General features: G+C 36.8%; 1 protein-coding gene across 5 annotated transcripts in view; it reads left to right on the top strand.

The window, feature by feature from the left end:
* Positions 1-10,563, top strand: part of TRDN (triadin) — a 212,909-nt gene extending 202,346 nt beyond the window's left edge. For 4 of the 5 annotated variants that reach the window (XM_050710076.1, XM_050710075.1, XM_050710078.1 and 1 more), the window contains one exon: positions 7,953-10,554. In XM_050710076.1, the coding sequence (XP_050566033.1) occupies positions 7,953-8,095 (143 nt within the window). In that variant the 3' untranslated portion in view covers positions 8,096-10,554. Of the gene's footprint in view, positions 1-7,952 lie in introns of all 5 variants that reach the window. The other variant, XM_050710077.1, reaches the window with a different exon arrangement.
* Positions 10,564-12,016: the final 1,453 nt, after the last annotated feature.

Raw genomic sequence — 12,016 nt, 5'->3', positions numbered from 1 at the left:
TCATCCTCATCTCCATCCCTGGGAAGGTGATGGAAAACAACTAATCCTGGAAAATATTTCCAGGCACATGAAGGACAAGAACGATATCAGAAATAGTCAACATGGATTCACAAAGCAAAAGTAATGCTTAATCAGACTGATAACCTTCTATAATGAAATGTCTGGCCTGGTAGAAGAGCTGAGCTATGAGCCATAGATATTGTCTACTCTGATTTCAGTAAGGCTTTTAGCATTCTTTCCCATAGAATCCTCATAGAGAAGTATGGGCTGAATAAGCAAACAGTGACGTGGAATGAAAACCGGCTCAGTGGCCAGGCCCAGGGGGTGGTGATCAGTGGCTCAAAGTCCAGTTGGAGACTAGCTAGCAGTGTACCCCACTCAGGGGACAGCATCAGGTGGGCAGTTTGACTGGGGTGGTACACCTGTGAAAGCATAATGCAGGTGTCCTAAGGTGAGCTCAGGAAAGACAGAGACCTCTCATGGGGCAGAAGCAAAAAAAAATCAATTAATCTTGATTTTTAGTATGAATACTGACCATGAGGGTGAGGCCTCACAATCCTGCTGATTTTCTGGGTTTTATGCAGGTGTCAGAGGGTGAGTACAGGATCCAATCTTATTTAATGTCTTTGTTAATGATCTTGATGATTGGGCAGATTGTACTGCCAACAATCTTGATGATACAAAACTGGGAGGAGTGGTGAATACACCAGAGTCCTGCTGTCATCCAGAGGGACCTTGACAGACTAGAGAAATAAACTGACAGGAACCTCTTGAAGTTCAACAAGTGAAAGTGCAAGGTCTTGCACCTGGGGAGGAATAACCCAAGGCACCAGTTTTGGCTGTGGGCCACCTGGCTGGAAAGCAGCTTTGCAGAGTAGACCTGGGAGTCCTGGTAGAAAAGCTGAACGTGGGTGAGCAATGTGCCTTTGCTGCAAGGAGGGCTCCTGGTATCCTGGTTTTCATTAGGAGGGGGGCTCGCTAGCTTTTCAAGGGAGGGGATCTCATGAGTGGTGTTCCCCAGGAGTCAGAGTTGGGGCCTATCCTCTTTTATATCTTTATTGATGATTTGGATGAGGGAATTGAGTGCACCCTCTGTAACTTTGTGGATGACACCAAGTTGGGGAGTAGTTTTGATCTGCTGGAGGGTAGGAAGGCCCTGTAGAGGGACCTGGACATGTTGGATTGATGGGCAGAGGCCCAAGGGATGAGGTTCAATATGGCTAAGTGCTGGGTGCTGCACTTTGGCCACAAATACGCCATGCAGCGCTACAGGCTTGGAGCAGAATGGCTCAAAAGCTGTGCAGAGGAAAAGGATCTGGGGGTGTTGGTCGATGCTTGTCTGAACATGAGCCAGCACTGTGCCCCAGGAGTAGTATAGAATTAATATAGAATAGTACAGAATAGAATAGAATATAGAATAGTATATATAGTATAGAATAGAATAGAATATAGAATTAGTATAGAATCGTATAGAATTCCTGTATCAGGAATAGTATAGCCAGCAGGACCACAGGGGTGATTGCCTCCCTGTATTCTGCTCTGGTGAGGCTGCACCTCGAGTACTGTGTTCAGCTTTGGGCCCCTCACTACAGAAAAGTCATCGAGGCCCTGGAGCATGTCCAAAGAAGGGCTACGAAGCTGGTAAATGTCCTGGAACACAAGTCATGTGAGGAGCGGCTGAGGACACTGGGTTTGTTTAGACTGGAGAAGAGGAGGCTCAGGGGAGACCTTATTGCTTTCTACAACTACCTGAAAAGAAGGTGTGGGGAGCTGGGGGTCAGTCTCTTCTTGCAGGTAACTAGTGATAGGACAAGAGGAAATGCCTCAAGTTATGCTAGGGGAGGTTCAGGTTTGAAATTAGGAGAAATTTCTTCTCAGAAAGAGTGGTTAGGCATTGGAACAGGCTGCCCAGGGCGGAGTCACCTGGGAGTGTCTAAGGTGAGGCTGGATGTGGTACTTAGGGGCATGGTTTGGTGGGCAATATTGGTGTTAGGGGGACAGTTAGACCAGATGATCTTGGAGGTCTTTTCCAACCTTATTGATTCTATGATTCTATGACACTTCCCCTCCATACTCAGTACTAGCAAGGGCACATCTAGAGTGCTGGGTCCAGTTCTGGGCTCCCCAATACAAGAGAAAAGTGGCTCCACTGGATAGAGTCTAGCAAAGGATCATGGAAATGATAAAAGGACTGGAGCATCTCTTGAATGAGGAAAGGCCTCGACCACAACACCCAGCTCATTTTCCCCTTTCTGCTGAAGAACTGAAAGCACCAGGACAGTGCTCATGCAATATTCCTCACATTTCTTGAAACCATCTTTCAGTGTGAGATATAGACACTTAGAAAGTAAGAACACACATAAGTTCCATGGAATATTTGTATAATTTATTGAATATCTATATGATGTACTTTACATTTTCTCTTGACCAGCCCTGAACAGCTTCACACAAACCCTGGATACATTTTTTCTTTGTTTGGTTGTTTCTATGCTTTCTAGAACTCATCTTGGCTGTTCTCATTTCCAACTGACTTCCAACTAGGCAAAAATCATTTTAAAAGGTTTCTCTCTTTTCATGAGGGGGGAAAAAAAAAAAAAAAGAAAAAAAAAAAGAAAAAAAAAAAGGTATTTTCTTTCCACTACATTAAAAGCAAAGAAGCAAAATACACCCTTCTCCCTTCTCCAACCTTCCAAAAACAAATTATTTTTAGGTATCAGGTGTCTTTATATAACAGAATTAGCTATAATTTGTCAAAGAAACATTTCTAGCCTTTTCCAGGCAGCATTTACTTTTTGTTTGTTTATTTCCTCAGTAACGCTCATAAAGGAAATTTCAGTAATTATATGAATTCTCATAAATTACATCCTAAACAAAAAAATAAGGCCATATATAAGACTTTTTTTTTTTCCTGTACTAAACTGAGAAAAGACTTCTAGTGTTAAACCACATGTTTTGCTCCTACTCTTCATCTTTTTTTGGTAACATTTGCCCTGAAGATATGAGAAGTGAGAACCCTTTTCAGCTTAAAAGACACATTTTGCATTCACGTTGAATGTGAGAATTACAAAAGCAGAATGGGATTCATTTGTAGTCTTATTTGCATGCCAAAATTCAATTTGTTCTCCTGGCTATGGTTTGTATCATAACAATGTCACAGATTTTGATACAGACACAGTTCCAAAAATGTTGGTATTTGTTTGAATGAAGTTTTTATCTGCATGTTTTGCAGCTCAGGTTGGCATGATAAAGCAGCCTAAGAAGGAAAATATTAAATAGAAATAGTGGAAAAGCACATAGCAAAAAACATCATTCTGAAACCATTTCCTCCTGTATAGATTACTATGCAGTCGATTGACTTTGTTTTACATGCTTAACAATATGCTAAATTGCCACATATGCTAATATGCCACAGACTATTCAGTTTGCAGAAAGTGTGAACCTCATCAGCCAAAAAAAAAAAAAAATTACCAGAAAACTTAAAAAAAAAATACAACATTTACAGTATGTCTTCTTCAACACTTGTTGCTTGATTAGGTAAAATTTAAAAGATACAGAAAGCATGCTGATGAAATTTACTTTTATAAATGAGTTGTTTTGTACTGGGAGAATTAAGCAATCTAATAAAGTCAGTTAGAAAAACAGACTTCCTTAACAGTTTTTTAGCATCCAAAAACTGAAAATGTTTCTTCCAATACCTGCATTCAGAAGAATAGCTTCTTGTTTACCAAATCATGTACTCCCATAACGGTATCTCCTAAATCTCACATAGTATATGATTTAGCAAAATAGATAGCTCTTTTAGCAAATCAATCTACTTCCTTTACTCATGTATAAACATTGTCTTAGGATAAATCCATAAAGCATCATGCCTTAGTTTGTCTAACTCGGGAAAAAAAAAAAAAAAAACACTTTTCATTTTAGAGTCAAATAAATTTCAGATGAATTACAATGACATTTCAGCTAAAAATTAAAACAATAATTTTCAGGAATAGCTGTAGATTTAAAACAAAACATAAAAACAACAATGAAATAGAAAAGTTTCTTTTAAATGTTTTTAAAGTCAAAAGTTAGAGTTTTGAAATTTTTGTTTCAGATATCACTTGTTACTTATAATGTTTCTTTTGGATATTTGGATATTTAAACCCTCTTCTACGGTCTGCTTAGTACTGTTGAAAAAAAAATTGCTTATTTTGACATATACCTCCTCAAAATGAAACAGTCAAAAAAGAGTTTTTAAAAGAGATTTAATTAATTCATTTGTGGACTTTGATTTTTTAATTGTTTTTGTTGTTAAACCAGAACTTAAGAACCTATATATCTCCTTTCTATCAAAAAAAATTTTCTCCAGTGAAAAGTTGTTACAGCTCAATTTCTCATTGGGTGTACCCTTGCCTATTCCTTAGAAACTAAGAGAAACCTCCTACAGGTTAATTACTCTCACTGCTTTGCTCATTCCATAGTGAAGAGGAGAACTCTGTCTGTCTTAGAGTTGAAGCCAGTATCACAGCCTATGCAGACCCGAAGGGCTCCTGTCATTTGCATTAAAGGAAAAAAAAAATTCATCGTTAAAACATTGTCATCCTTAAAATGTGCAGTCATTGAAGAGGGAAAAAGTATATTGTCAGTGGTTTTGACTGTTATCTGACGGCAGAGCTATTGTCTAAAAGACTGGTTTTGGAAGGAAGTATATTGTAGTATTTATAGGTTTTAAAAGCCTTGTACTCCTTACTCTCTTTTTTCCCGGAAAATGCGTGATTTATTTCTTCCTCCTTATCCTAAAAAAAAGTCTTACACCACTCTGCCTTTTCTAGTCCACTTGTTTTAATTCCAGTTCAATTTGCAGTGCTTATGTAGTTTTACTTCCTCTCTTCAGGCTTCCCCAGTCTCAGTTTGTCCACAAACTCTTACTGTTGTTGTTGCTGTTTTGTTTTGTTTTCCGTCTATCACAATCTCCAGCTCGTCCCTCCCTTCTTGTCACAAGTTTCCCCTATTGCTTTCCATCCCTTTGTCCAGAATCTCTTGATCCAGCTAAGTCTATTTTTTCTCCTCATGCTCTTTGGCCATATTACACACCCTCTATTTTGGCTTCCAGTCACCCCAGGAATGATTTGGCCCAGGCATTTTGCTAGATTAGTGTTAGTCTCTGACCATGACAGTCAGGCCAAGTTTTTGCTTGACAAGTCACAGCTTTCCATTTCAGTCGTGTCAATTTTGACACAAAAGTTAGATGTCTTCTGCCATCAACTTTTCCCCTGTAATTCTAATATCATATGATTCTGCCGTCAACTTTTCCCCTGTAATATCATATGATAGTGATACTTTTTAAATAAAATTTTTTATTACAAAGAAAACAACTGTTTTTTTTTTTCCTAGCTTTTTTTTTTTTTTTCCTTCAGATATCTAAATTGTTCTTATGGGTTTTCTACCAAAAAAAAAAAAAAAGTGTGAAACTAATTTCAACACTGAAAATTTCATCACAGGTATTTAAATATGACAACAAATTAAGTAAATGAAATTATAATTTTATGAAAGGAAGTATCAGGCAAAGAGTAAAAGGCATTACTACTGTCCCTATCTCTCTTGAGTTTCTCCTTTAGCATACATTTTCCTAATATTTCCTGAAATATTTCCTGAAGATGTGATAAGTAACGGTTTATATAAACATTTGTATAAACATTTGAATGTCACTTCAAAATGTTGCACTTGACATGAGTATATTTTAACCAAACAAAATGGCTTGTTTTACAAACACTACAGGTATCTCAGGAATAACACAATCAAAGGTGATCTTTAGAATTACACATTCCAAATAAGTTTAAAAAAAAAAAGTTTTTTTTTTGTTTTTCAAAAAAAAAAAGTATGTTTTTATTCCTATTTTTCAAATTTAGTATTATGGCCTATTTAGTCTGTGGCTGTAGACCAAGTTGCAAAAATCTGAAAATTTGCCCTTTCCCTCCATGAATGTAACACCTTTTAACAATAGACTGTAAGCCAGGTTTTCAAGTGAAATGGTTGCAGCAGCCAGTACTACTGGCAAATTTGAATGATGATCAGATAACATCTTTAGAATGTGTTGTGGCACCAGACATGTTATAATTATGAGATGTATAACCATGTTTAAAATGCTCCTTGTAAGAGACCTAATATGTATCAGGACTTTGTGAATATATGAAGGAAAGAGAGCTAACGTTTTGTATTCTGACTGCATGCAAAATACAGGTATTTTTTAAATTATTTCTACTGTCCTTAAATAAAGTATTTATTGGCATTTAATGGGGCTAGGAAGTGCATGATGCCCAACTTGCCTTCTTCACAAAAAAAGAGAGAACTAGTTTTTGACTTATATATATATTTATTTTTATATCCATTGAAGGAATATGCAGAAATAATTTCCATTTAAAAAGAGAAAGGTGAGTTTTAAGTTGGCAACTTTCTTCCTATAAGGTATTTCTCTTTATCAAATTGGCACCCCCTGGTAGTCAATTTTTGTCTAGCTTTTTCTTTTTTCTTAATGAACCTTATTGAGAAATCTCTGGCAGAGCATTTTAGTAGGAAAAGATTGGTTTTAATCATAGCTTTTTTGTGGCAATATACTGTTTTTAATTAATTTTATTTAGGAAAAATACCTTAGTTCAAGGATGGAATAAGCCCTTTTGTTTTAACTATTATGTATCCCAGAAACTTCCTGCTATTGCCCCAGTGATACCATAAAGTGACCAAAGGTAGAGGATGTAGCTGATCCACACCAAGTGCTTGGTCCTTGGCTTGTCAGACCTTACATTTGAACCTTGGTAGTTATATTATGGCTGAGACCATTAATCATGGGATCTGTTTCATCTCTTTTTAAGAGAAACCCCACATTCACCTCACAGAGGACCACTGAAAATCTGAGGGAAAAAATTGTTCCCATTCTTAGATTTAGTAGCAATGCAGTAAGTCATTTTCAGAAAGATCTGATTTCCAACACCATTTTCAAGTGTGCCTTTTAAATAACAAAGGTTTAACGTTTGCACGAGTCAGGCAAGAAAACCGCAGAGGCAAATATAACTGCCCGTATATGAATATACCAACATTTCTGACACACTGCTCCGTGTTCCACCATTTATTGTGACTTGGCAGTCTATAAACAAATGCTGCTCCTGAGTTCATAAAACAGAGGAACCTTGGAGTCCATCTCAGATTAGACCTGTCACAACGAACAGTTAATTTTTATTTTATTTTATTTATTTATTTATTTTATGTGGAATGAACAACAGAGGAAAGAAATAGGCATCAGAAAGTCGACTGCATTACAACTACCTTTTTTCAGACGCCAGCATACCTCCAATCATTTTCTCAAACGTACTGGACTAATAGTTACCTTTTAAAATCTTGTCAGCATTAATCTCAGAGTGCAAAACTCAGTTTCTGTAACAAATTAGGTTACAAATGGGAGAAAATCTCCCTGATTGTGAACGACTAGGAAATAGGCAGTGCCACTTATGATCCCCCCTTTCAGAATAAAACGTTATTCATTTGAACCCTAATAAAATATGTCATTATCACTATTACATGTGAGTACTACTGGAACACCTCAATGTATCTGAAAGAGGCTGTGAAATACAAATCAGAAGATATATGTGTGGCTTTCAGGTGTTTACACTCAGCTATCCCAGAATGCAAATATTCTGGGAAAAGTAAGCCTATATCTGTGGAGTGGAATAATGGATTTAAGTGCTAAATTGTCAATAGCTTCTAATCTTGTGCTACAAAGATGTCACATTGAGCCTTTTAGCTAAAATCTTGTTGACACGTGGAACCTGCCTTGTGAGACACTACGGATTTGTGCTGTTATAAACTCAACTAATGGGAATGAAATTACACTGTTGTTCTCTGGAAGAACACAAGAGTGACTCATGGTCCTAGTCTGGAAGCCATAAATATTAAACATCTCTTCTTTGTTCTCTTCTTAGCTCCTGTCCGCTACTTTCAATGTGTCTTCATAAATGGACCTAATGGATTTGGACTGCAGTTTCCCACTAATCCTCCTTCATACAAAGAAGAAAAGATTCACTCAAAAACTTCCAAGAGAAAGACAAGAAAACCAGGACAGTAGAGAGACTGAGTTACTGGATCACTCACATTTGCACTTTATCTTTTCTGCTGAGGTCCACAGTACTTAGGGTGGTACTCGTCATTGCATGAATGTGATCCACTTGGATACGTGCACCTGGAAAAGTTTCCATGGGGCAGAGGCAAAAGAAACAGTAATGGGCTGTGTAGACAAAGGTAGAAATGTAAAAGTGCCCTGTTTCTTGTGGAAAGCCTGCAATGCTAGCAATGAGTTGGCCTGATTGTGTGTGAGCAAGTGTGTGTGTGTGGTTTCCTGCCTCTTTTGCTCTTGTTTTTCTTTACCTGCTCAGCATTAAAGTGAGTCTGTTTTCCATTTAATCTTATCTAGGGAGTGAGAGGTTGAATGTAGCTCTTATATCAGCAAGATTGCAAGACTACCTGCAATCCTAAACCACTTCTTCTTAATGTTCAGTCAAATTGCTGAGAGGAAAAAGCCTCACTAAGTCACGAAAATGTGCTCTGCAATTGGTGCTATTTTTATGTCTCATTGACCAGTGTAGTCTGAAGCTCACGCATGCTCTCAGCAGCTCAATATACTATCAATAAGTTGACTCATCAAGTCATATTAATGATGAATATTTCTATTTAACCTGAAGCAGTTAAAAGCATGGTGTATTTGCCCTGTCTGCTCGTGAAGTACAAGCAGGTCACTTTCTAAAGCCCAAACTGAGCAAAGAAAGTGAAACAACATGGCAAAGATAAGGAAAAACAGCATTTTATGAAGGTCCCATGAAACAACAAAAATCAATTTTAGTAACTCTACTTTTTTTTTTTTTCCTGCGGGTAAATCAGATTGATTTTGATTTGCAGCAGACCATTAGAATGGAGAATATACCAGCAAACTATTTGCTCTTATAATGTCATATGAAAAACTATGATGTGAGGTGTCACTCGTAAAACTAAACCAATCCAAATTTCCAATAAACAAACATGCCAATTTGATACAATCTCCAATAAGTGAGAGAAAAGAACAATAAATAAAAGCAGAAGCATATGCAATAATGTGGGTAGCTGACTTTACTAGATGAAATCCCTCCACCTAGAAAGGGCTTCTGAGCTATTAGAAGGATGAGAACTGGAAGTAGAAATGCCAATCTTCAACCTTTGTTCATTTCTGTAGAAATAACGGATTAGTTACCTTAAGAAGGAGATGGGATGACATTAAAGACGTGATGACATGTAACTGAAAATTAGCATCTCAATTGTCTGGCACTGTAAATAATCGTGCATTTTTGAGAGCTGTTATTAGTTTGTATTCCTTTGCTATACTTTTGCATTTAACCTGTGAAAGGTACAGTGGTGATTTTAGTCTCATAGTTACCAGGTGAAACAGCATGATGCTCTTTGTACAACCTGTTTGCTTGTAGATTCTGATCACAACAGTAACTATATATTGCTCTTTTAGTTTTAGCATTGTTCCAGTAAACATCAATGCCTTTCCACATCCTCTCTCCTTGCTGACCCATTCTTATCTTAATCAAATAATTGATTCACATGTGTTTCAAACAATTGAGTCCTTGACAGGATAATGCAATTCAGAAAGTTGTGCTCTTACACTGCTGGGTCAGGCTGGTACTCTCTGATTCCTGATCATGGCCTTATGTGAACTGAAATGCAGTCTCATATTGTACAGGTCCTTTGCTGCAAAATCTGTATTTACAACAAGCAGCTTCTAGAAAAAGGTAGGAACAGATCTTGCCCTAGGAGTAGATTTTCCCACATTGGAACACATTGCAGGTAAAAATGTTCATGGTGAATGCCTCCACTGTCACCTGTGAAATCTGTTCTGGAGACAAGTACAGGGACATAGAGCTGCCAGCAGAGAATACTTCATGATAAAATGTCAATCTTTTCTTTCAGTAGGCCTTTTTGTAATTCTAGTGGCTTTTTTTCCTTCCTAATTTGTGATTTTTTATATATTATTAAGGATGTTATTGCCTTAGGTTTTTACAGTGAAAGCTGTCTTAAAATGAGATTATAACTTTGTGAAAATCAGTTAATTTAATTCAGGACTTTATCCAATTTAAATAATCAAGACAAGATTTTAATATACTATAAGCTGTTATTCTTTTCAACTTCTTTTACCTAAATAATTTCTGTGCATTATAGTTAGCCTTAATCCTTCTTTCTCATTTGAGTTGAGAGATGACAAGAATATGTTCCATTTATCATTCCTGTAATGTTTCAGTTATGTATGTGAATGCTTTGGAAGTATAAATTGAACATCATTGAATAAGTAGTAAAAAATTACACAATTATTTTTGTTTCCTAATCTCAATCTAACTGCCTCAAAGAACAGGGAAAACAGTTCTGCTCTTGAAGTGGCAAGCATTTAAATTCACATGTGACCTTAAAAAGAATTACTTGAATTGCATGGCTTTACTCAAATTAGGCTGGAGTATTGCAAAATCATATGATGATTGTTTTGGAAAATAAAGAATATAAACCATGTTTCAGTGACTGTAGGATGTTTTTCTGTTAATCCAAATATGGACGGTAAGGGTTTACATATGTAAGTTTTTTATCCCTACTAAGTTTTTACAAATCTTCTGAATATGATGATAGCAGTAGTTACAGTTAGTCTGGAAAATGAATCATTCTGCATTTTATTCATTCCTAATGGGCTTTTTGCAATAATTAGCTAGACTTTCTACATACTTTGTGGATTATACTCTGACAGACAAAAAGCAAGTTAGTTGCAGTCATTCAAGGCAGAGCTTCATGTGTACCAAAATCACATATGTTCATCAAGGTGTTTACCTTAAATATTACTACAAAACCAATGAAAGCAAAACTGCATTCTCCTATAACTAATCTGTGTTCAAGATGATTTTGACTAACAAGAAACTGTGAGAGCAAAAATTACGAGATTTTTTTCACACCTTACAGAAACTATAGCTTGTCTAAAATATGCGAGCTGATACACGAACCAGACTATGGCCTGAAGAGAGCATGGCTGCAATTGTGGAGCTTTGTATTCAGGTATGAGGGCCCTGTGCTCCATGGAGTTTGGTGATTCTTCACAAATGGTAGGTTTATTGCTCAGCAGGAGAGTTGTATAGATGGATCAATGTTTTATGAGACGAAACTCCTCTCCCAGTTCTAATCTGCACTTGTCAAAAATGCGCATCTTTCTCTGAGATGCAAAAATCCTGCTGAAGTAAATAGGAACGGTATATTTCCAGCTTTCTTCACCCACCCTTCTGAGGTTGACAGTGAAGGTGAGTATAAGATTGGCTGTTAGACAAGGGTGGCCCACCACAGCTAGTTATTACACAGATCTATACACCTCCTGCTCCTACTATTCGTTGCAGAATGGCAACAAATTTCTATTTGTCCCACATTCAGGATCTCCACTTAGAACGTAAGACAGAACATACATAAGTGTACATTTGTAAATCACTGCAAAGTTTTATCCTGTTGATCCCAAACCCTAGAAATACACTGCTAGCTTTTTTTTCTGCACTGTCATTTACTACTTGTGTAGCCTAGTTTAGATGCAAAATTCCCTGCAGAAAAAAATATATATATATAAATAAAATATATATATATAAAATAATCTGTTGGATTAAAGCAAAGTTATTCATATATATATATATATTTTATATATATATATATATATGAATAACTTTGCTTTAATCCAACAGAACAGAAGTGCAGCAAGCCCAATTTCAGCGGGATGTTTTTATCTGCCAGGGCATAAGCACTCAGAATAGTACCTGAGTATCTTCCCTTTCCTATTTTACCTAATGCTTTATTTCCACTCCAGCATGCCACTATATAATCCACTCAGTACAATGAGAAACAAGTAAAAGACTTACTCCCTTAGGGAGAGCACTGGTTGCTTAAGCAGCTTTGGACTTAAGACAGAGTCAGCCACTGACTGTTCACAGTTACATACCAC

The sequence above is a fragment of the Cygnus atratus genome, chromosome 3 (genome assembly GCF_013377495.2).
Source record: "Cygnus atratus isolate AKBS03 ecotype Queensland, Australia chromosome 3, CAtr_DNAZoo_HiC_assembly, whole genome shotgun sequence".
Taxonomy (NCBI): domain Eukaryota; kingdom Metazoa; phylum Chordata; class Aves; order Anseriformes; family Anatidae; genus Cygnus; species Cygnus atratus.
The sequence above is the reverse complement of the archived record's forward strand: the minus strand, read 5'-3'. Positions and strand labels throughout refer to the sequence as shown.